The 26,021-nt window shown below is 25.5% G+C and overlaps 1 protein-coding gene across 2 annotated transcripts in view; it reads right to left on the minus strand.

Moving 5' to 3' along the window:
• LOC117176829 overlaps positions 1 to 26,021 on the minus strand; it is a 223,115-nt gene that overhangs the window by 34,415 nt on the left and 162,679 nt on the right. For both annotated transcript variants that reach the window (XM_033367166.1, XM_033367165.1), the window contains 2 exons: positions 21,892 to 22,035; positions 11,550 to 11,695 (listed from right to left, as the gene is read on the minus strand). In XM_033367166.1, coding sequence (XP_033223057.1) covers positions 11,550 to 11,695; positions 21,892 to 22,035 — 290 coding nt within the window. The remainder of the gene's footprint in view (positions 1 to 11,549; positions 11,696 to 21,891; positions 22,036 to 26,021) is intronic.

Raw genomic sequence — 26,021 nt, forward strand, 5'->3', positions numbered from 1 at the left:
CATATATCTAGTCGGGAGTGGTGCTGACTGAAAACAGATGATTTGGAGCGATTCGCGCGACATATGTTGGTCATTCTAAGGACTTATTGAACTACCCTCGTACCATTAAATTCCTGAATTAATAAAAAAATCTTTGAAATAATTCAAAATACCCTTAAATATTTTAAATCCTTCGAAATTCTTTCAATTGATCGAAATTTATTAAAAATTCCTTAGGGCCTTTTAAAATGTCCTAAAATCTTTTAAATCTTTATAAATACCTTGAAATATATGAAAATATTTGGAATTCCACAATTCTGGTGAATAAATTCTTTAAAATTCCTTAAAATTGATAAAATCCCATAAATTCTGATTTTTCGTGAAATCGTTGAAAATTTATTAAAATACTTTAAAAACATCTTATTGTTTTAAAACATCCTAAAGCTTTAAAATGATTGAAATCCTCGAAAATTCCTTGGGAATTTTAAAACCTCTCGAAAATGTTTTATAATTTTTTAAAATACCATAAAATATCTCATGTCTTTTGAAATCCCTTGGAACTTTTTAAAGATTTTTAAAACTACTAATTCAATTAAAAACTGTTTGGAATCTTTTTAAATACCGTAAAATATTTCTAAATTTTTAAAACCTTTTGAAATCCCTGAACATTTTTGGAAACTATTGAAAATTCCATGAAATTTTTAAAAATACCCTAAAGTATTATACTAACTTTTAACTCTTTTAAAACTTTCTAACACTCTTAAAAAAATCTTTGTTACATGTAAAAATATCCTATAATGTTTCGGAACCCTCGGGAATCTTATGAAATCTCTTGCAACCTTTTCAAAATAGACCCTATAGGCCTTATAAAATCGTTCTATATCTCTCGAAATTCTATAAAACCCTATGAAATTTCTTTTAAATCCCTTAAAACCATTGAAATCTGGAAATTCCTGCAAACTTTTGAAATCTCTCAAAATCCCTTGGAAGTTTTAAAGACGCCTTCAAATCTTTTGGAACACCCTCAAATTATTGATATCAATTGAAAATTCCTCGGAATCCTTTAAAATAGCATAACATATTTCAAAACTTTTACAATATTCTGAAATCTCTTGAGATTTTTCAAATCTACTGAAAATTCTGTGGATTTTTAAAAAATACCCTAAAATATTTCAAAATATTTGGAATCTTTCAAAACTATTTGACGCTCTTAAAAATTCCTTGCAATTAAAAAAAAAAAATACCCTCAAATGTTTCAAATTGTTAAAGAATTAAAATGAATCAAAAAATTCTTGGAATCTTTTAAAATTCCCGGAAATATTCCAAGGCCTTTAAAATCTTTTAAAATCCCTTAAAAATTTGTAAAGCTTCTGAAAACGTAAAACTTTTACCAAGTTCCTTTCAATTGGTGAAATCAATTTAAAATTACTCTGAATCTGTTAAAATACCCTTAAATATTTTTAAATCTTTTGAAATCCCGTGACATTTTTTAAAGCTATTGAAAATTCCTATGAATTAAAAAAAAAACGAAAATATTAAAATTTTCAAATCCTTTGAAATCTTTTGCAAACACTTGAAACTTTTTAAAACTCTTGAAAATTACTTAAAATATTTTTAAATGTCCTATAATGATTCAAATATGGTGGAATCCTATTAAAGTACTGAAATCATCTGAAAATTACTTGGAATAATTTTAAATACCTTAAAATATTTCAAAGTCTTTACAATTTTTTTAAATCTCTTGACATTTTTTAAAGCCATTGAAAATTCTTTCAATTTTTTAAAAATACACTAAAACATTTCAAATGTTTTGAAATCCTTTAGAATCCCTTGATCCTTTGGAAACCCGTTATTTTAAAAATTAAATAAAGTGACTATCTTAAAAAATGTGACTAAAGAGGAATTTAAGAAAAAATAAGTGGCTAAAAGTGACTTGAAAGTGCTTCTTACAGTAATTTCCGGACTTTTGTAACTATTTTCTTAGAAATTCCCGAGTTTTCCCTAATTTCCAGGTTTTCTCTGACTTTCGGTCAACCTCACTATTTAAAGAAAATAAAACTCAAATCGGCCAGACGGACGTGCTCTTACATATTTTTTTGAATCAACTCCCAAAATTTCAGCAAAATATCTATATATTTTCAATTTTAAAGTCGCCGAATATAAAACATCTAATTAAACACTTGGCACTCTGGTACATGCCCTTGAAATCGAATCACTTCACTGAATTAGGAAAATTGTAAATGAGCTTAGAAAAATTTAAGGAAATTCAAAAGAATTAGACGAAATGGCTAAGAATTCAACTTTTAAAAAATCCACTAAATTAAGTAGAATTGAGAAGAATTTAAGTGATTTAAGAATTCATGGAGAATGCCAATAAATAATTTCAAATCTTTAAAATCCTAAGAATTTCTAAAAAAAAATGATTAGGGACTACAAAACAAATTTTTAAAGAATTCAATGAATTGCAAATGATGTAAAACATCGAAAAAATTCCATTGATTTCAGGAAAATTTGAGTTAATTTAGAGGAATTGAAGGGAAACGAGAAGAATTGGATGAAATTCATAAAAAATTGAGTAAAATTGAGTGAATTTAGAAGAATTAAAAAGCATTAAAAGGAATTCAGGATAAATTAATAAAAATTCAGGGCAGATTCCAAATTAATTGCAAAAACTATTTAAAAATCTCTTTACATTTTTGCAACCCTGAAAAATCCTTCACTTCTTATAAATAAATTCGTTGAAATTCAATAAAATATAAAAATTCCATATTATTAAATCCTTGGAAATCTCTTGAAATTATTTAAATCTCTTGTAAATTCTTTGGAACCTTTTAAAATACCCTAAAATATTTCAAAATCTTTGAAATACCTTCAAACTATTAAAATAAGTAAACAATTTCTAGGAATCCATTAAAATTTCCTCAAATATTTCAAATCCCATTAAATTACTGAAACCAGTACAAAAATTCTTTTTAATCTCTTAAAATAGTCTAAAATATTTAAAATTTTCCATCATTTTATCAACTGATTCTCAGGCTCAATTCAATGAAAACTTTTTTTGTAACCGATTCAATTAAGTATAATAAAGTAAATTTAGAATAATTCAAGTAAATTCAAAAATTCATAAATAATTTTAAAGAACATAAAAGAATTCAGGTAAATTAATAAGAATGCAGGGTGAATTCCAAAAAAGTAATTTCAAATCTCTTCAAATCTTTGAAAACCTACAATATACCTCATTTTTCTTGAATAAATGATTTGAAATTCACTACAATATTATAAAATCTCGTGGATTTCTATGATGATATTTCCTGAAAATCTGGAAAATGTAGTAATGTACACTGAGAGCTTTAAAATCCCCTGCAATCATTGAAATGCTAAAAACCTTATCGATCTTGTAAAATCCTTCCATATCTTCCGAAAATCCAGAAAATGCATTATCCTAAAATATTTGAAAAGCATTGAAATCCCTTCCAATTATTGAAATTAATTAATAATTCCTCGGAATATTTTTAAATTCCGAAATATAAAAAATTTAAAACTCTTGAAAATGCTTCAGAAGTTTAAGAAATACCCTAAATCATATAAATCCCTTCAAATGATTGAAATTTATTAAAAATTTCTTGGAATCATTAGAAATACTGAAATATTTCAAAAGAATTTAACGGAATTAACAAATAGGTATATTAACGCATCTTTTACATACTTTTGAAAAATGTTAGGAAATAATTAAAAATGTTTTGTGATTTTTTTTCAATTTTCTCTGAGAATTCATTACAAAAGAATCATTTAGAACCCTGGAAATTTCAGTTTACCTAAAAAAATGTTTACATGCTAAACAATAAATAAATTGTTAGAAAGTATTCCGTATTCTTTTTATACACCTATGTAATCTTCAAAACTTAAAATCATTCTTTTAAAATAACACTTAAACCATTTAATTTTTTTCCAGAAATCTTGAAAAATGCAATCTCCTCAAATTGTTTATAATTATTAAAAAGAATCTAACTTTTTTTAAATTCTTCTAAATAAGTTTTTCCCCGTAATTTAATTTTTCTTATTTCTTTAAAAATGAGAGAAAGTTTACAAATTATAGTGTAGCAGCGAAATATTAACAACATAATTATTTCCTACTATTACACAATCATTTACAATTTAAATTTTCGTTTCTATCAATAATGTTGAGAAACATTTAGAAATAAATTTTTACGTTGAATTCGAATTATTTGATACAGTTTGTATTATTTTTATAGTGCTTTGAGAAAAAAACAACTAATAATGACCCTGATGGTTTTCTACAAATACTTCTTACAAAAATTTCCTGATTTTTGATATTTTTTCAAATTTTCCGACTCTTAGAAGCTTTCATCTTATTATAAATATGTTTAAAGTTCCATGATGTTCTGCAAATAGGATATCATAGGGACCAAATATTGAAAATAAGGTGCTTTAGGGACCTTAACTGAAAATAGGGTACACTAGGAAATATAGGGACCGGTATGTGAGGCCTGTAACCTGCACAATCATAATAATAATCACTAGCCATTATTAACTCTTCATAAAAATAAATTTTTAAAAAATATGTTAAGTTATTATTTATACAAATCTTTTAGCTCTAGTTATTGTACTATTCAATCTCCCTTAACTTATATTTTCCGTCCAATGAAACTCCATATAAGTTTAAAATCTGATTTGACACATATTATCATGAATGGCTACTGGTCGAACTGTGAAAAGAAGCGTTATATACGATGTTGCTACTGAATTAAATTGAGCTTTTTTCTCCAGTGAAGATGGTATCCGAATCCAGTGACATTTGTTAAAATTTCGATTTCTATACTATGTGGTAATAAATTATTAGTTCGATTAATGCAAAAATTAAAAATTTTAGTCGACCTAATTAGAAATAACAATTAAAACCAAATAAAAATGTTTATTATATTAATACTTAAACTAACATTTATGTATACCCTTGACAATTTAGAGTGGACGGAAAGCTTGAATTTTAGCAACTTTGATACGGCAATAAAACCAGAACTTTCTTCAATTTTAAAGGCTAAAATTCGGGGTTTCCGGAAACGTCATAGTGACTCTCAAGAGAGAATTCGATGATAATTTTGCACATCATGCTTGTCCTTTGATAATGCAATTATATTAAAACAGGGTGGCCGAAAAAATTCATTTTCAATACAAATTAAACATTTTCATTCAATTAAAATTTCATTTGAATTCCTGGACGTTTCCTTGATTTTACCTTGAATAATTTATCATTTTTTCTGATGTAGACCAAAGTTCTAATATTGAAACATTTTTAATATAATTTTTACAAAGTGAGAAAAAGTGACTAATGTGCAATAATAATATGAGTAATGTTATTTTAAATTCAAAAGAATACAGAATAATTCATAAGAAACTTAAAAAAATTAATTTTAATTCAAAATAATTCAAATAAATTGAACAAATTTCCAAACGTTCCACTAATTTCAATAAAATTTAATAGAATATAGAAGAATTTAAGGTGATTCAAAAGAATTTTATGAAAAAGTTACCAAAAGAGACTAATTTCTAATTCAAACAGTGATTAAAAGTGACTAATGTGCGTTAATAAATTGACTAACGTTTTTTGAACTTTAAAGAATTCATAAGAATTCGATGAAATTTATAAAAATCCAGTTGAATTTAAAAGAATTCGGGATAAATTCTTAAGACTTCAAAACAACTCAAGTTAGACTAAAAAAGTTTTGTTATTAAAAAAAATCATAAAATGCCTGAACATTCAAGGTAAGTTTAAAGGATTCCAAAATGAATAATTACAAAAAAATAATAATTGTGAAAAATGGTTGAAAATATTTTCAAATTTTTCAAGCTCAACAAAACTCCTCATTTCTTGATAATAAATTCTTTGAAATCCATTAAAACAGATTAAAATATTATTAAATGTCGCGAAATTCTATTAAATCTGATATTACTTCAAATCCTAGAAAATATATTAAAATATCTTGAGAGCTTTTAAAATAACATTTTAAACCCGTTGAAATCCCTTCAAATTATTGAAATCAATTACAGACTTTTTGGAATCATTTAAAACTCCCCAACATTTCTTAAATACTTTGAAATCTCTTAAAATTCCTTAGAATTTTAAATAATACCCTAAAATATCTAATACTCTTTGAAATCCAGGGATTTTAAATAATAATTATAATTCAATTATTGAAATCAATTGAAAATGCCTTGGAATCGTTTGAAATATTCTGAAATTTTTTAAATTCTTTAAAATGTTTGGAAATACCTTGAAATATTTCAATCATAGGAAATAGCCGGATTACTATAAACAAATTCTTTGAAATACACAAAAATTTTATAAAATCCCGTGAAATTACATGCAATCTGATTTTTCCTGAAATCCTGGAAAATTTATTGAAATAACTGGAGGGCTTTTAAAATTCGTCGAAATCACTAAAATCCTAAGAACTCTTATCAAACCCCTTGATTTTTTTAATCTCTTGGAAATGCTTTGGCATTTTTTCAAATACCCTAAAATATTTCAAATAATTTGAAATCTCCTCAAACTATTAAAATCAATTAAAAATTTCTTGCAATCTTTAAATATTCCCTACAATTTTCCAAATACTATTATTATAAAAATACTATATTAAAAAAAAAGTTTAATCTTTGAAATTCTTTTAAACCTTTAGAAATACCTTCAATTACTTAAAAATCTATCAAATCCCTCAACTCTCGTGAATAAATTCTTTGAAATTCATTAAAATATTATAAAATCATGTAAGATTCTAGGAAATCTGATATTTCCTGAAACCCTGGAAAATTTAATAAAATACCTTGAAAATCTTCAAAATTCTTTGGAAAAACTTCAAATAATTAAAATAAGTTAACAATATCCTAAGACTTTTCAAATCCTTTAAAATTTCATGTAACTTTTTAAAGCTCCTAAAAATTTCTTGGGATTTTTAAACATACCTTAAAATATTTCAAATCCTTTTAAACCAATTCAAATTATTGTAATATGTTCCAAATTTAAGGGATATTTTTAATTCCCTAAAGTACTTAAAAAGAATTCAAGAAAATTCAGCAATATAGACCTGAATTAAATAATGGTTAACCCATGGGTTAATTTATTTTTAAAAAAATCACAAAAGTGATATTTTTATTTGAAAAAGAAACTACACTAACTTTTTCTAACAAAAAAGTGACTATGTTGAAACCTAGATTATTGCAATTTTTTGCAATTTCCTGATTTTTCCTGACCTGCAGCCACCCTGTAATATTTTATAGAGAAAAAATAACAAAAGAAGGGTGACTGGATACCAGTTTAAATAAATTTTTCATTCTAAACTACCTGGAGAGTCACTTAGTTAATTTTCTGCGTAGTTCTATTCTCGTTATAATGTTAAAAGTTACGGTAAATAGCAGCCAAATTCGTTTATTTTATCGAATAAAAAAATGTATACTTTCAACGGGGGTTTAAATAATCTTAATTTAGAAAAAATAAGCAACAAATTGCTCAAATGTGGCTACTGTGTTGAATATCATAATAACTATTTGAACTCTATCTATGAAAAACGGGGAATGGCTGTTACACTTTTTTACAAACAATTTATTAGCTTCGTAACAACCAGCCTCATTTTTCTCTATACTGTCATAAACTGTATCAGACTTGTGGTACGCATAGAAAAAACATGATTGAAATTATAACCTTTCATTAATATGAACAGGGTGGCAGTAAAACAACATTTTTATAATTTCCTGACTTTTCGCTCATTATTTCCTGACTAGTTTTTAATTTGCCCTGACGATTAATAATCAGAGAGTAAAATTCTCGTCTCGAAACATTTTTAATATAGAATCTTTTACAGATGGAATAAAACAAATTTTAATCTAAATAAAGAAATTTGTAATTTATTATTCTCAGGGCTGCTACAGCCTGATTTACTTGAAAAAAATGAAAAAGTTACCTATATTTCAACCGAAAAAAGTTTTCAAAAGTAATAAATATGCATGAATAATGTGACCAATGTTCTTCTTAATGTAAAAGAATTCAAAAGAATTCAAAAGAATTCAATACAATTTTTAAGAATTCCAGGTGAGTTTTAACAAATTCAGGATAAATTCACAAAACTTCAAAACAACTACAGATAAATTAAATAATTTAAATGAAATGGAAGAATAGACAATTTTTTTAAATGTCACTGATTTCAGCAAAATTGGGGTGATTTTAGTAGAAATTACGAGAATTTAGAAAATTTAATTAAATGCCTAACAATTCACGGTGAGTTAAAAAGAATTCAAGATGAATTAAAAAAAAACTTTTAAAAAACGCATCGAATTCCTTGGAACTTTTTAAAATACTCAAAAAATTCCAAATCCGTTAAAAGCTTTTGAAATTTCTTAAAAAAATGTAAAGCTCTTGCAAATTCTTTGGAATTTTTTTAATACCCTAAAATCATTATAAAACGTTTAAATTATTGAAATCAATTGAGAATTCTTCGGAATCTTGAATAATATCCTAATTTTCTTTTAATATTTACAAATACCTCCAAATATTTTAAAATTTGTAAAATTCTACAAAATTGCTAAATTTTTGTAAATAAATTCTTTAAAATCCAATCAAATATTATAAATCTGAAAATACTCTGAGAGAAAACATTCTGAGAAACAAATTCTGAGAGCTTTTAAAATTCCTTAAAATCATTAAAATCCTCGAAAATCTGATAAAATCCTTTAGAATCTTTTAAAATATCCTAAAACCTTATAAGTCATATAAAATTATTCCTTATCTTTTTAAATTCGAGGAAATTCTTTAAAATCTTCTATATAATTTTTTTAAATCCTTTGAAATTATTAAAATATTTGAGAACTTTTACACCTCGTAAAAATAAATTAGAATCTTTTTAAATACCCCAAAATATTGTAAAGGATCTTGAAACTTTTTAAAGCTCTCGAAAATTCCTTGAAATTTCTAAAAATACCTTAGAAATGTTCAAATCATTCAGAATCTTTCGACATCCTTATAAATTTGTAAACCTCTTGAAAATTTCTTGAAATTTGTTTAAATAACCTACATTTTTTCAAAACGTTTAGAATGACTTTCAATGATTGAAATCTATTAAAAATACCCTAAGATATTTCAAATCATAGACAATCTTTAGAAATCTCTTTCAAACTTTAGAAAAATTTGATTCCCCTTCAAATGATTAATATCTTATAAAAAACCCTTGGATCGTTCTCAAATATCCTAAAACTTTGTATGCCATATAAAATCGATCCATATCCTCTCAAATTATAGGACATTTTTTAAAACCCAACGAACATTTGTTCACATCCCTTTAAAATTATTTAAATCCATCCAAATTTTTGAAGCTCTGGAAAACTCCTTGAACTTTTTTTTAATACCATAAAATCTTTAAAATACTTCAAATTCCCTTCAAATTATTGAAATCTTTTTAAAAATTCTTGAAATCTTTTAAAACACCCTAAAACATTTCCGAATAATTCAAGAAATTCAGAAATAGGTATAGACCTAAATTTAATAGTGGTTAACCCACGAGTTAATTTATTTATAGAAAATTGACCATCACCACCGTTACGTAACATTTTTTGTATCATGTTTAAAAATATAATAGACGATTTCTCAATAAAAAAAAGTTTTTTGAGATGAAAAATAATATTCGACTTGAAATTAAATTCTGATAGTTGAGAACACGAAAATAAGTTTTATCAGTTTGTTTCTAAATTTATATTAATATAATTTTTATAAAATTCTTGAGAAAATTAGAAAATGATTTTTGAATATTTATAAAATATTAGGAAAAATTGTAGTCTTTTTAACAGATGTTTAGGACTTTTAAACGTTTGGAAGAAATAAAGATATATTAAATAAATTTTCGAAAATGTTTCCAAGGTTTTAAATATCGATAATCTATTTAAAAACCCTTACATTTCTAAAAATATTTGTTTATTATCTTGAAACCTTTTAAAATTCTCTTAAAGCTTCTAAAGTTTATTTTTGAAATCTTTAAAGATCCACATTTATAAAAATCTTTTAAAGTATAAAATTATTTTTGAATCTTTTCAATTCTACTAAATATTTCTTGAATTTACTATAATTTTTCTAAATTAAAACATTTTGCTTTAAAATCTTCTATACACTTTTTCGAAATTCTAGAAAAGTTATATATATGTTTAAAACCCTATTTTAATTTTCTCTCAAATTTAATTTTTCAAAATAAAGTCATTAAAAATTTTTACACGTATATTAAGAAATTTCTTTTTTTAATTTTACAAGCCTTCTAAACTTTCTAATCTTGACAAATTATTCAAATTTTTCCGGAAATGTTTTCTTTTTATCGGAAAAATTAAAAAAATTGCCCTGAAATCTTTCAGATTCTTCTTTGACAATTTTTTAAATCTTATGAAATAATCTCTGAAAATTAATTTTTCGAAATAAAAAATTAGTTACATTTTTCCTAAGAACACAAACAGATTTATTTCATGTTCTCGAAACCTTACAAAATTCTTTTAAAATGTTTATAATATTTAAATTACATTTGAATTGTGTCAAAACTTCTCAATATCTCTTAAAATAACTCAAATTTTTTCTGAAATTAATTAATATGGCAAAACTGCAAAATTTGCCGTTGAAATCTTTTACACTCTTTTTAAAAATCTTAATAAATAAATAAATAAATAAATATACTTTGTAATCTTTTTCAAGTTTCTCTTAGAATTCATTACAAAACTATCATTTAAAATTTTACTATGAACCTTACAAGAAATTTTTTTTCATTCTCTTGACACCATGCAAAATTCAGTTTACCTAACAAATTTTAAATCCTAAGAAATAAATAAAATTGTCTCAAAGTCCTCCATATTCTTTTTCTACACATTTTGAAATCTTAAAAACTTACAATTATTCTTTTAAAATAAAACCTGAACTATTTTAATTTTTCCCACAAATCTTTAAAAAAAAAAATTAACCTCAAATCTTTCATAATTATTAGAAAGCTTCTAATTTTTTCTCTATTTCATTCAAATAAGTTTATGCTCATAATTTAATTTTTCATATTTCTTTAAAAATGTAAAAAAGTTGGCAATTTTTTGAGCGGTAGACAAATATTAAGAACATAAGTATTTCCCATTATTAAACAATCGTTTACAATTTAACCCTTAAAGTGCATTGTGGGTGTTAAATGCCCACGATGGACTTTACCGTGATTTTTACCATGTATGCACTTTGAGGGTAAAATTTTCTCTTTCATATATCAATAATTTTAATTTAAAAAGGAAATTATAGTGACTTTATCTTACAAAACTGAACAATAATTGATTTAAGAAAAAAAAATCCCTGACTTTTCCCTTACTTCCAGATTTTCTCTGACCTGCGGCCACCCTGTCTGAAGTATTTAGAATAATTTTTCGACTTTTATATTGCCAAAAAACAACACATCTATTGAAGAATTCTTCGCAGAAGTATGTTCAGGATTTTTCAATAGGGTTGAGCCGCGAGTGCAACTGTTATAACTTATGACAGTGGAAAATAATTTGTTTTATACCTGCAGATCTGGCATATGTTTCACGTCCGGCTGGAAGCTGCAAATAATCCCTTGGAGAAGGGCTGGGATGAGGAGGATGAATTAAAGCCTTTTGAACGATTCCAGTTAAGTTAGCAAGCTGCCGTTCCATGTTCTCCACCCTCAACCTATTAAAAAATGTTTTTGTTAAATAAGTGTTAATATAAACAAATTTGAATTTATTAAAAATTCTATTAGATGCAGTATTATGATTCGAATCAGCCCCTGCAGAATTAATTACTTTATTTCCGTAATTGTTTACGAAACTAGATAATATGCGGATAATGGGTGTTATTTTGTTAAGATTAAAGCAGGCCTGAGATTGCACAGAACTTATTTTTAGAAGTAGTACAAATAACATTTTTCTTATGTAATTTTTTTTTGTAAATGACGGTTTTCCAGAATTATTTTAAGGGATTTTTATGGAATTCAACATGTTTCAATGATTTTAAAGATTTTTAAAAGATTCCAAATAATTTCAAGGGATGTTAATTTTGTATAATTTCTAAAGATTTCAAGGTATTTCAAAAGATTTAATAAAATGTAAGAGGTTCATAGGATCTCCAATTGTTTTAAAGGATTTATGGGATTTTTAAAGTATTGCAAGCAATCTTAACAGATTCCAAAGATCTGCATGGGATTTAAACAATTTGGTGGGATTCATAAAATTGGGTAGGATTTTGACAAATTTCAAGCTAGATTTTGAAGGATTTCTAGAGAATTTTGGGAAATAAATTAAATGTTAAGGAATTTCTAGCGGTTTCAAACATCTCAGGGGATTTTAAGGTACTTCAAGGAATTTCAAAAGATTTAAACAACTTTATTAAATCTCCAAAGATTTATTTTCAAAAATTCTCTAGACATAATTTGGAATATTATAAAATAGAGTAAAATATTTAGAAATTCCGAAAATCCTCTGAAATACTCTGAAATATTTGGATATTCTACAAAATTACTCTTTAACATTCCTTAAAATTGTTCATATCGTTGGAAATTCTTTAGATTATTTTAAAACATATGAATGCAAATTAGAAGAATCCATTAAAATAGTTGCAAATAATTTTAAATCCCTTGAATATAAATTAAACTTATTAATTGAAGTTCTCTAGAAAAAATGGCTTAAATCCCTATAAACGTTTTAAATCCTTAGAAATCGAATAAAATCTGTGAAATCCTTTGAACATTAATTAAATTAAACTTATTCATGAAAGTTTTCTAAAAAAATCGATAAAATCAATATGAATCAAATTAAACGTATTTAAATAGCTCGAGATATTAAAAAATCCCGTACATCCTTTTGAAACATTGAGATTCCTATAAAATCTATTAAAACTGTTGAAATTCTTTGAAATATATTGAAATCTTTGGAAATGTTACAAAATTATTTGACATTCCTTGCAAATTTCGATGGATTAAAAAAATGCTGCAGGTTTTCCAAAGGTTTTAAACTCAATTTTAAGGGATTTCTAGAGAAATGTGAAAAATGAATAAAATAAAATTAGTTTTTAAAGAATTCCTAGCGAATTCAAGCATTTCCAAGAATTTTGAAGTAGCTCAATGAATTTTACAAGCTTTATAAGAGTTTAAACGTATTTTTAGAGAACTTTAACAAATAAGTTTAATTTATATTTAAGCAATCCAAGGGATTTAAAAAGCTTTTAGGTATTATTAGAGAATTTTGGAAAATTAATCAAATAAAACGGTATTTCAAGGGAATTTTACGGGTTTTAACAGATTTAAATGATTTTAATGGATTTGAACCTATTTCGTCGATCTCAGTTTTTGGCAGTACTTTATTTATTTTTCAGAATTTTTGTAAATGCTACATATTATTGTTAATATAAAATAGTAATAATAATTATTAAAAATGAATTATCAGTCCATAACTCTGGGCCTACAACGTCTTTTTTCATTATCTCAGGCCTGCATTAAAAATTAGATGATGTAATTGAATTCATATCAGAAATTAAATTCTTTGACAATATATCCATTTTTTTTAAAATTCTTATTTTAGTTTATAACGAATTACAACAGCTATTGATCGACAGCCTACAAAGTGTCGGTTTAACGATGACCAACTTAAATTAATTCAAGCATTTTCCTGTAAATAAAAGTGCAATCTAATCATTCCAAATGCAATTAAATTGCAAATTGTTTCAGAAACATTCAAACTGCTTTAACATTAGCAGGGTGGCCCTTTTAATTAAGGAAAAAATCCCAGTATTTTTCTCGATTTGTAAGAATTTTTCATATCTGAGGAAAAAAAATTTAGTCTTTTAAAGCTGAATCTTTCTAATTTGAAGTCATCAAAACAAAACTGAAAATTAAAGAACTTAAAAGTGGAACTCTTTTGAATTTTAAGCTTTTATACATTGAAAATTTTGAAGATTCTTTCAAAAGTTATATCATTTCAAGCAATTTTGAGTTAGAAAAATTTAGCTATTTTTAAAATAATTATGATAGTTTAATTGTTTTTATTAAATAAAAAATGCTTTTGACATATTTTAAAATATGAAATTAAAATATATTTCTCAAAATAAAAAAATCATTTAAAAATCCCATAGAAAGCTTGAGAAAATTGGTTTATTATCTTGAAAACCTATTAAATTTGTTTTGAAAGCTTTAAAATGATATTTCGGAATCTTCAAGTATCTACATTTTGTTTGAAATATTTTTAAATCTTTTTAAATTTTAAATTATTATTAAAATTTTTAAATATCTTTCAAAATCAATCGAAATTTTTTAAGATCTTTTTTTTAATCCTGCAAATTTAAAAAACAGTTTTCAAATCTTCCAGATACTTTTTTGAGAATTTTGGAAATCTATTAAAATCTTTTGGAATCTTTTGTAAACTGTTTAAATATTCTCTGAAAATTAATTTTTTAAATAAAAAATCGTTTTCAAATTTCCTAAGCATCTTAATAAATTTTTGTATTCTTTTGAAACCTTTTTAAAATACTTAAAACACTTCAAAACTTTATTTCAAAATCTTACAAAATCGACGCTTTGCTTTAAACTTTTGAAAAACTTTCAAAACTTTTAAATATATGTTAAAATGATTCGATTTTTTCCTAAATTACAAAAATCTTTCAAATCCTTTTTGACAAATGTGGATATCTTGTAAAACCTTTTTATATACATAGTCCTAAAATTATTTTTTTTTTCAAATGACTAAAAATTTGAAATACTATCAGAAATATTATCTTAAAAAACTTTGTTTTTCTGCCTTGAAAACCTTTCAAAATCCTTAAAATGCTTCAAAATTTTATTTCGAAATCTTCACAAATCTAAGTTTCGTTTTGACTTTTTAATTTTTTCTTTAAATTTTGGAAATATTTTGATATCTTTTTAAATAGTCTCTTAAAATTAATTTTTCAAAACAAAAAATAATTTTAAACTTTCCTATGAATCTTGAGAAATTTTTCTATCCTCTTCATACTTTTTAATATTCTTAAGAGGCTTCTAAATTTTTTGGTTCGAAGTCTTCAAAAATCTAAATTAAAAACTCGAGTTTTTTTAAAGTTGTTAATCAGAAATCAAAATTTAACACTTTCAATTACAAATTAATTGTTTGAAATTAAATAATTAAGGCTTTCTTTTTTAAACTGTGTTGCTGCTTTTAAATTAAGAATCAATTATTGCTAAATATTATAAAATTGTTTGTTTTTTTTAATTAAAAAATTTCAAAGTGAATATGTTACAAATTAAATTTTTTAGAGAGAAATAATATTTGAATACGATTTAAAATGAAATAAAAACTTTTAATTATGAATCCATTAATTTCAAGTTATACCGAAGTTTTTTCACAACTTATATATAAAAATCAATATTTAACCCTCAAATGGTACACCGGTGCGAATTCGCACTCGAAGTTTTTTCATTTGGTTGGCATTTACGCAAACACAATTGCAGCGGTTTATCCGCACATATATTAAATATGTGTGATATATGCTAGTTGTTTATTATATGTTCAATATATTAAATAATTAATATTAACATTGCAAATAAACCTATTTGCACCAGTGTACAGTTTACGTATGCTGGGTTGGAGTGTACCGTTTGAGGCTTAAATAATGATATAAGACCAGTAGATAAAAAAGAACTAAAATCAAATATAATTCCTTTTAATTTATAATTATTTAAATTCTTTAATCCATTTTGAAATACCTAAATTGAAATTGTACGCTTAAAAATGAAGACCTAAAATAGAAAATGAAGTCAAATATTTTAGATTAACGAAATGTAAACTGAATTATTTCATAATTGAAAAAAATTAAGAATTGAACTTAACATTAAAAAAAAATTGAAATGAAAATTATTTTAAATCTTAGTGATTAAATTGAAGTAATTGGATAGATTTTTCTTCTAAACATTTGTAAAATCCGCGGTCAAAAAATAAATTCACTGTCATTTCCCGACTTTCCTCGGTCTCAAAAATTCCCTGTCAAGCGGCCACCCTGCATTAAAATACACCATTCATTCTTCTTCTAAAAGTTATATGAATGCAATTGATTATTTTACTTTCGAGAAAGAGGGGAGTCAATCTCAAAATTAATTTTCAGCATACTAAAATTAATGATGCCTGAAATGGAAATTTCGCATGCTATAGAGTTTCACATTCACCTATGCACTTGCGGAAAATTATTATCGCGGGAGCTAAAGGTAGCGTCGAGCAATCGGAATATCCATGCCTGTTTTTTCATCTAAATATACTACAATTTCCTTCATTCATAAAATAACAAAAAACTAGATACAATAGTACGACGGCAATACACAGAAAATCAAAGTGAACATTATACTGCGGTAATATTATGCTTTTACCTGTACGTATGGGTAAAAGTTAAAAATTACCCTGAGTTGGGTTTAACCTTTAAGTATGGACGTGCGCTCTCACAGACCGCACAGGCTGCAGTTAGTAGTATCTTCAGTTTTATTTGTACTTGTTTAAGTTAATAAATGATTAAAAACATATTTAAAAACTATTTTTAATGCCAAATTTGCTCTGTTTATTTGTATTTTCTAAAAAAATCATAGAATTTATGTGCTCCACGAAAAACCATTTTTATTCTAGATTAAGTTACTCAATTTCTTGAATTTTTGTAAGCAAATTAATTAATAATATTAATAGTTATTTGAGCTGATTTTGCAGTTAAATGAAGTTAAAGTAATAATTAATCATGACCTAAACGAAAACAATCGGCATTGTTATAAATAACTGTTTAAATAAATTCACTTATATCGCATTTCTCAACTTAGAAACTTTTTACTTTCTACGGAATCATTTCCTTTCATCTCAAGAATGATAATTTGACATAAGAGATAGTAATTTGACCACAGTTTTTATTGCTATGAACAGCTGTTACAAACACATTGACTTATTTCGCATTTTTGAACATTAAAAATTGTTCTTCACTGTGGAGTCGTTTCTTTTCAGCTAAAGAATAATTTTGTCATATAAAAGATTGTCCTTCAGATCAACTATCAATCAAGCAGTTGAATTTTCAAACAAAATGGGATGGTTAAATCCCCAGTTAAAAATCAATTTTCAATCAAAAAACAAAAAGGAATTTTCAACAAAGTATTTCAAATTCCAACAAAGTGGCTGAATCTTCAACCCAAAATGGAATAGTTACAGATTCAGTTAAAAAATTAACTTTCAACCAAAAATTAAATAGTCCAATTTTAGGTTAATGAGATTAATTTTGAACAACAAAATTTCAATTTTTAACCAAGTGGTTGCATTTTTAACCCAAAAATACGAATGTTCAACTCTGAATGATGAATTTTGATTAAAGTAGTTAAAATTTTAACCATGAAGTTTAAGTTTTAATCAAAATAGTTGAATTTTTAACAAAAAAGTTCAATTTTCTGCCAAGGAGATAAATTTTCATCCTAGTCAATGAATTTTCGAAAAATAAATTAATAATTTTTTAACAAATTATTCAACTTTTAATCTAACAGTTGAAACTTCAACTTAAAACGATAAATTTTCAAACAAAAATAGAATAGTTAAATTTTCAGTCATAAAAACTAAGTTAAAAAAACGTATTTTTAATATAATAATTGAATTTTCAACCAAAAAAGATTTTTTAGTCATGAAAGAGAAGAATACCAACCAAATGGTGGGATTTTCGAGTCAAAAACGATGGACTTTAAAAAAATTGTGAAGTTTTCAATCAAATAATAATAAAATTGTTACACAAAAAAGAAAAATTTAAATAAAAATACTTAATTTTCAATAAATTGTTGAATTTTCAACTGAAAATGCTGTATTTTCAAATAAAAATGAAATAGATAAATTTTCAGTTAAAAAATTAATTTTTAACGAAAGAGCAGATTTAACAAAGAAAAAGATGGTCTTTCAACGAAATAGTTACGTCAACAAATAACACAAATTTTTCAATAAAAAAATAAACAAAATATTGAACCAAATCATTAAATTTTCATTCCGAAAACATAAATTTCCAATAGAAAAGTTAATTTTCTGTCAAAATAATTTAATTTTCTACCCAGAAAGACGAATTTTTGGGATAATAAAAGAAAAATGTCCTATGCATGTTCCAAAATGCGATTGGAACTAATGAGGTAAAAAGAAACGACCCCGCAAAAAATAAAAATTATGTTAAAAATAAAATATGAATGAAAAACTTATTACGATTCTTCGTAACAATCATAATTGTTGTTAAATGACAATATTTTCTATGATGATATTATTCTTAAGGAAAGAAAAGAAGTTACTCCAAAAAAATTTTCTTTCTACAATAATCCGAAATAATCTTGTTTATTAAAATTGTTAATAAAAATATCCATTTTTGTTAAATGGCAATATCTTATATAAAGCTTTTATCCTAAAGATAAGATTATATGATACTGTAAAAAATAAAAATGTTATATGTTCAGAAATGCTATATTTAAGTAAATTTGTTTATGACAATAATTTATAACAATGACGAAAATGCAATAAATGTCAATTTTATCCATTAATTTATTTATAAAAATAAAATAAACTTAATCTAGAATGTATGCATGAATCAAATAATTAGATAAAAAATTAATCATTGATCACAAGTGTTAAAAATTACTCTACAAACGTGGGTAAAAGCAGAATTACCCGATATGATAGGGGAATTTTTGTTTCAGGTAACCTTTACTCTAAAATCCGGTTAAAAATTAACTCTTAACTTTTTTCTGTGTATTAATCAATGTGTTCTATCAGATTCTAATTCACGGATTTCTTCAAATTTTGTAAAGCAACATTTTCATGCAATTAAAAAAAAAAAGAAGAAATTGCTAATAAAGTTTCATCTACATATTTTCTGCCGTGTGCATAAGCATAATTACTATCGAATCATCTACTACAAAGAAAAAATTCTTATTATATTTTAAAAAAGGAAATTAAAAACTATTTGAATTATTCGAAAAACTTCTAAATAAATTACGGCACATTCAAATGACAAATTCCTATCTCGGAAGTCTAATAGCTTCGTGCCGAACTCCACATGATTTCAAATTACCATTTAAATGATGGGCACAGGAACACCCTTTATAAATTAAGTTTTTTTTCCTCCAGGGACTTCCGAGATATAGCCTTGTCATTTTAGCCGATTTGTAAATGCAAATCTTTACAATTTATTTTTCAGCGCTACTGTTCTGTGAAAAAAAATGATATCAGAGTGTCTACCCGCCGGATCATTTTAAATTACCTGTTAATTTTTTATTTTCCCGGTCTGAACATTATACCTATTTCTGAAATTTCCACGTCCTAAAGCATATTTTTATTCTTTTAAAAAATTCAATGTTCCAAATCAAAATTATACTTATTTTGGAAAATTGTTGTTTCTAAAACTGAGTTATAATTTTGTTTTCAAAAATTCTCTGTTCGAATTAAGAATGACACACAATTGCTTCAGGAAAATTTCCCGTACCAACTCAAAATTACCCTTTTTCCAGGTATAAGTTAAAATTATCATTCTTTTGGAAAATCCTCTGAATGAACTACACATTTTAATTTTTATCACTTTATCTGAAAAATTCCTAGTCATTTTCAAAATTCCTTGAATTTTCCCTGATTTTTTCCTCACGATTATTATTTGAATACTAGAATTCCAATCTTGTAACATTTTTAAAAAGAAATCTTTTACAAATAGAATAAAATAATGTTCAGTTAAAAAATTAAAACATTTATTATTTTTGAGATTTTTAAGGAACCCCTTATAGAAACTCCCTGACTTTTTCTGAGTAAAAAATTCCCTGACTTTTCTACCATTTCTAGATTCCTGATTCTAAACTTTATTTATTTTAATTTTCTAATTTATTTACTTATTCTAAACTTTATTTTCGAAATTCCGGGACTTTTCCCCAAATTTTTGTTGTTCACAATTAATATTTAAGACCGGAATTCTAATCTGACTACACTATGCTTCTTTTTTAAATCAAGATATTAGTCAGACATCGAATTCTTTTGGAAAATTCCCTGAACAAACTCGAAATTATAATTCTTTAAAAAAGTCCCTGTTCCAAATCAGAATCACAATTGTTATATTGTAATATTTTTATTATAATTACATTATAATTTAATTATATTCGATTTAAAATTGTATATTAAAAAAAATTATCTTTTTTTTCCAAAAACATCCTATGAATAAGCTTATGATGTTAGCTCGATGGAATTATTTATTCCAAATAAAAATTGTTAATTGCTATTAAAAAATTATGTAAAAAATTCGTCAGTGTTCTTATTGCTTATAAAGAAAATGATAATTTTACATATTAGAACTATCCTAACTAGACCGATTATAAATAGAAATGGTTTAAAAAAAGTAATATTATAAAATTATTTGTTGAATATTTTTTTTAGGAAATTTTTTTCTGTATGAATATAAGAATACAATGCTATAATTTATATAAATAATTAATAACAATAAAATTGTTCCTTTCGAATATATAATTCCAGCCAAGTAAAATCAAATAGTTTTTCGTATGATGTTTTTGTAAAAAATAATATTTTCTTTAAAAATATAAGAATAAAACGCAATTTTTAATATAATTTGTTAATAAAAATTATGAATATTTATGTACTGCAACTTTATTTATTTAAAATAACATTGGGAAGTATTTGAAACTTATTTCTTACAAAGAAAAAATATTAATTCCCAAAAAAGTTAAGATAGAAATTATATTAAATCATTTTACACAACAATTACAATGGAATATCTGCCTAAAGGGATCGATATAATATTATTTAAAAATATATTTTAAAAGTTAAAATATTTCAAGAAAATAACTTTATAGTCGCTCACAAAATGCGACCGGTGACATTAATTTGTCCGCTGAAATCCATTTCTGGACCACTGTGCGACGCGACAGGTAGTACCGGACGATTAGCCGAATGACTTATTACACATTAGCTCGCACAAGAAATTATTATTTTTCAATGTTTAATAGCTTAAATGAAAGGTAAAGTTCTTAAAATCGGCATTTTATTTGTTTCTTTCTCACGTGACAATTTAATACCAATAGTGTCAAATTACTTCAACTATGGTTAATTGAACGAAGAATTCAATAAGTTTTCAACCTGCTAATAGTATATTATGCAACAAGGGGCGAAAGGAGCAGATATTTCCCGCGGGTGGGTTAATGTCCAATCGAGAAGATTTTCCCCGAGGGAAAAATCATCTCGCGAGGGCAGTAATTACCCGAGGGAAAAATCTACTTTCGTCCCATGTTGCATATAGAATTTTATTCCACTCTCGACTATGGCTACCTTTTGGCCCTGAAAAACGGGTCCAACGCATTTTTCTATAGCTTTGTTCGCGCCTAGAATTTTGATCGACTAATTTTTACATTCACCCCGCAAATTTCACTTTCGCTCCGCAAATTTCACTTTCGCCCCGCAATTTTTACTTTCGCCCCGTTGATTTTACTTTCACCACGCTGATTTTACTTTCGCCCCGCTAATTTTACTTTCGCCCCGATAATTTTACTTTCGCCCCGCAAATTCATTTTGCGGGAAGTATATGCTACTTTCGCCCCTATTTTTAGGGGCAGAGGGTGGCCATTTCGGTCGAGTGTGGAATAAGAACAAAAAATTATTTATACTCTGGACGGCGTTATCACCTTTTAAAGTCGAGTCTAATTTTTAAAAAGACATCCTGATATTCGTCCGATACTGTCACTGAAAAAATCCCCAGTTTTTCCCTGATAATAAAAAATCACGGTATTTCGATTAGGTAGACACCCTGATCATCCTGTATATTGACAACATAAACAAATATTATTTCGACGCAGGCACAGATGATAATATAATTTGATATGTATGAGATACCGAGTAACATCATCCCGAGGCCCAACAGGAGGTAGAGTGGGTGCTCCTGGAGGAAATGGGGATCGGGCGAGGGGGCCTGATGGTGGCCGACCTGACGGTTTCACACCGTAAAGGCTGTATGATTCCTCCAACAGCTCCGTATCACTGCACCATCCACAACAAAACACACACACACACACACCTGATCAGCAACTAGGATATTTAAAATTAAATTAATGGGAAAAGCAGCCGACCGGCAACCGGAAGGTCTGTGGTTCGATTCCCAACGGAGCGATGCAGATTTTTTTTTTTTTAAGTAAATTTAAAAATGTTAAATTTATAGCTCCATCTAGTCTGAAAAGACGTTCAGAATGTATTTTATTTGAAGAGGTGACTTAGATTGATAGCGTTGACTTCTATTTTTACGGCGGGTGAAAATATATCTCCACTGATCGGTCGTTACCATCTCTGGTTACCATATAGATTCTTTCTAAAATTAGGACAAAACTGACAAAACAGTCATTTTAAAGGACGAGTCAGTCAATATAGCTGACTAAATATAATAGTCTTTCGAATTTACTGATTATCAGTAAATAGAAGTGACATTATTAATAATAACCACAAATGAATGATTAACACATTGAAAGTTACGGGTTAGATTTATCAAAATTACTGATTTTACTAGTTAATGATACTAACCTCGTAATTCAAAATGACTGATTTAATCAATGAAAGTTTCAGTTTGGATCATTCAAAATTACTGATTCGGTCAGTGGACATTGCTGATTAGAACAATTCGTCTACTTCGGTAGCAAATATATCTTCTTCGTTCAAAATTAATCTTTTTGGTAGAATTCAACTGTTTTTTATTGAGAATAAAAATATTTTCAACTTGATTTTTTTTGTAGAAGATTAATCTTCTTGGGGGGAAATTAAATTTCTTTGTTTAAAAATTCAATTAGATTGTATGAAAGTTGCACTGCTTTATTAAAAAATCATTCTTTTCGTCAATTATTCGCCATTTTAATTGCAGATTTTACTCAATTTCAGTTAAAAATTCATCTTTCTTATTTAAAATTTCAATTTTTAACCTGCTTCGTGGAAAATTGATCTACTTTGTAGAAAATTCGATGTTTTAGGAGTTTAGAATTATTTTTTTTAAGTTAAAACTTCAATTTTTTGGTTGAAAATTCTTTTATTTTGGGGAAACTACGCCCCTATCAGAAGAAAATTAATCTTCGTGATTAAAAATGATTCTTTTTCGGTTGAAAATTGAACTGATTTTTTTGGTTAAAGATTCATAATCTTGGTTCAAAATGTATCTCGTTTGTTTAAAGTTGAACTTTTTTGTTAAAAATTAATCTTTTTTTGTTTAGATCGATCTATTTTGTTTAAGATTCGCTTCTTTTTTTGGTCGAAAATTAATTCTGTCCATTAAAAATTTAACAATTCCATTTTTGGTTGAAAACAGACTTTCTTAATTCAAAATTTCAGAAATTAGATAATGTAAAATGACTTATCTCATCAGTGTGTCCAACTGATTTCGAATCAGTTACTTTTGATTCATTTGTCAGTCACCAAATCCGCATTATTTGAATCAGTCAAAATTCACATTGAATAAGCCACTTTTGACTGATTCAAATTTAGAGTGCACATTCAATCAAGCGTCACATATTTGCTAGAATTTAAAAATTGAAAAAATGTCTAATTACAAGGTTAATGTTATGAAAATGAACAGTTCGCCCCGACATAAAAAATGAATAAAAATAAAAAGTAAAAGGATATTCGTTTGCACATTTTTCTACGCACACTGAACTTGTTGTTAAGTGTTGTGATGAAATGATGTATCACATATCTTTTCATTCTATCTTGCAAGAACCTAACACGCTAGCCTATACGCGTAACTTTATTGCCTACCATTTATAGCTATGTTAACTTTCTCAACTCTAACAAAAATTTTTTTCCACCACCTATAAAGAATCTAAGATAACAAAAAAAAAATAAAATAAAATAAAAAACGAAAATATTCGGAGATTGTTTTAGAATTTTTTAGAGAGAACAAGGAAGTGATGCAGTTACGTATACTTCAGTAATACTTTAATAAATACTTTAAATAATTCAAAAAATTGAATAACTAAATAATAAACTAAAGACTAAATAATAATGTAAATCTTTCTTTTGCAAAATTTGCAGTGAGTAGGCAATTCAAAAACTACGTCACGCTATTTTCAAAACCTTTTTCATCCCTCCCGTTTTAAGTAAAATTACTTTTTCGATTTCATTTGATAAACGCCTAATATAAAACACAAAAGAAAAAAGAATAGAAAAAACACAAAAGTCTTAAAACAAGGGAAATAGTGTGAATTTTCACGAAAATAGAGTAATAAATTCTTTTAAATAAAATTAAAGGATAAGAACGATATTGAATTCAATATGTAACGCTTAAGATTCCAAGTCTAAATTTATTACATTTTCAACAAAATAGTTAAATTTTCTAACAAACAAAAACTAATTTTCTACAAAAAAAATGAATTTACAACGAAAGAGTCAAGTTTTCAGGTTAAAAAGTCAAATATTTTTTTAAAAAGTTGATTTTTAAACACGGATAGATAAATTTTTAAGCAAGATGGATGATTTTTCATCAAAATAGTTGAATTTTCGACAAAAAATTGACTTCAAATAAAATATTTGCATTTAAAATCAAAAGGTTGAACTTCCAGGCAAAAGAGACGAATTTTTAATCAAACAGTTGAATTTTTCATCAAATAGTCGAATCGTCGAGCTAAGAAGACGAATTTTGTATAAGAAAGTTGAATTATCAAAAAGAAGGATAAATTTTAAACCAAGAACTTTTCTAAAAGATGAATTTTCAATAAAAAAAGAATCATTTTTAATCAAATAATTAAATTTTTAACGACATAGTTGAACTTTCAAGCAAAGGAGCGAATTTACCAAAAAATATGACTTTTCTATCATAGAAGATGAATTTTTAAACCAAAAGGACGAATTATTTGTTGAAAAAGAAAAAAAGATGAATTTTTTTAGAGGACATTTGAATTTTTAATATTAAAGAACGAATTTTCTATACAAAAAGTTGGGATTTCAACAAAACAGTTACATTTTCTACCAAATAATTAACTATTCAGGAAAATAGTTGAATTTTCAACTACAATCATAAATCTATTAACAACAAAAATTAATTTTTAACAGTTGAATTTCGAATAAAAAAAACGAATTTTCAAGAATATAGTTGAATCCTTAATTAAAACCACTTCGATTGAATTTGAATCAAAAGAGATTAATTTTCAACCAAGAACATTTTTACCAATAAAATGAGGAATTGTCAATAAAAAAGACGTATTATGAAAAAGCAGTTGAATTTTCACACAGAAAGGATGACTTTTTAACAAATTTTCATCAAAAATTAGGAATATTTAACAACAGCAAAAATGAATTTTCAATCCAATAAAATTAATTTTTTAGACAGTTGAATTTTGAAACCAAAAAGATTAATTCTCAACGAAAAATATAATATTCAACAAAAAACTGAAGAATTTTCAACGAGGAAAAGAGAAAAAAAAATCAACCATATTGTCGAATTTACAAACCAAAAAGAATAATTCTTTAGAAAACAGATAAATTTACAAACCGAAAGTATGAATTTTTAACCAAAAAGACTCTTTTCAACAATTAATTGAATTTTCTACGAAAATAATAGAATTTTCAATAAAAATATTAATTCTCATAAAAAATATATTAGTTGAAATGTCAACGAAAAAAAGAAGATTTTAGTTTTAAATAAAAAAATCGTTAAATAATACGAATGTTAAAACTAAAGAGACCAATTTTTAACAAAAGAGTTGAATTTTCCATCATGAAGATTAATTTTCTAACAAAAAGATGAATTTACAAAATAAAAAAAAATGTCAACCAGATTTTTGAGATTTTAACAAAACACGATCAATTTTCAACCAAAAATGGAATAGTTAAATACGCAGTTCCAAAAATAGATTTTCAACATAATTTTTTTTTAAAAAGTCGAATTTTAAACCAAAAAGATAGATGTTTAACTGATAAAATAAATTTTTAATTGTATTTTCCACTATTAATGAAATAGTAAAAGTTTCAGTAAAAAAAATTAATTTTCAACA

This window comes from Belonocnema kinseyi, chromosome 7 (genome assembly GCF_010883055.1).
Source record: "Belonocnema kinseyi isolate 2016_QV_RU_SX_M_011 chromosome 7, B_treatae_v1, whole genome shotgun sequence".
Classification (NCBI taxonomy): Eukaryota; Metazoa; Arthropoda; class Insecta; order Hymenoptera; family Cynipidae; genus Belonocnema; species Belonocnema kinseyi.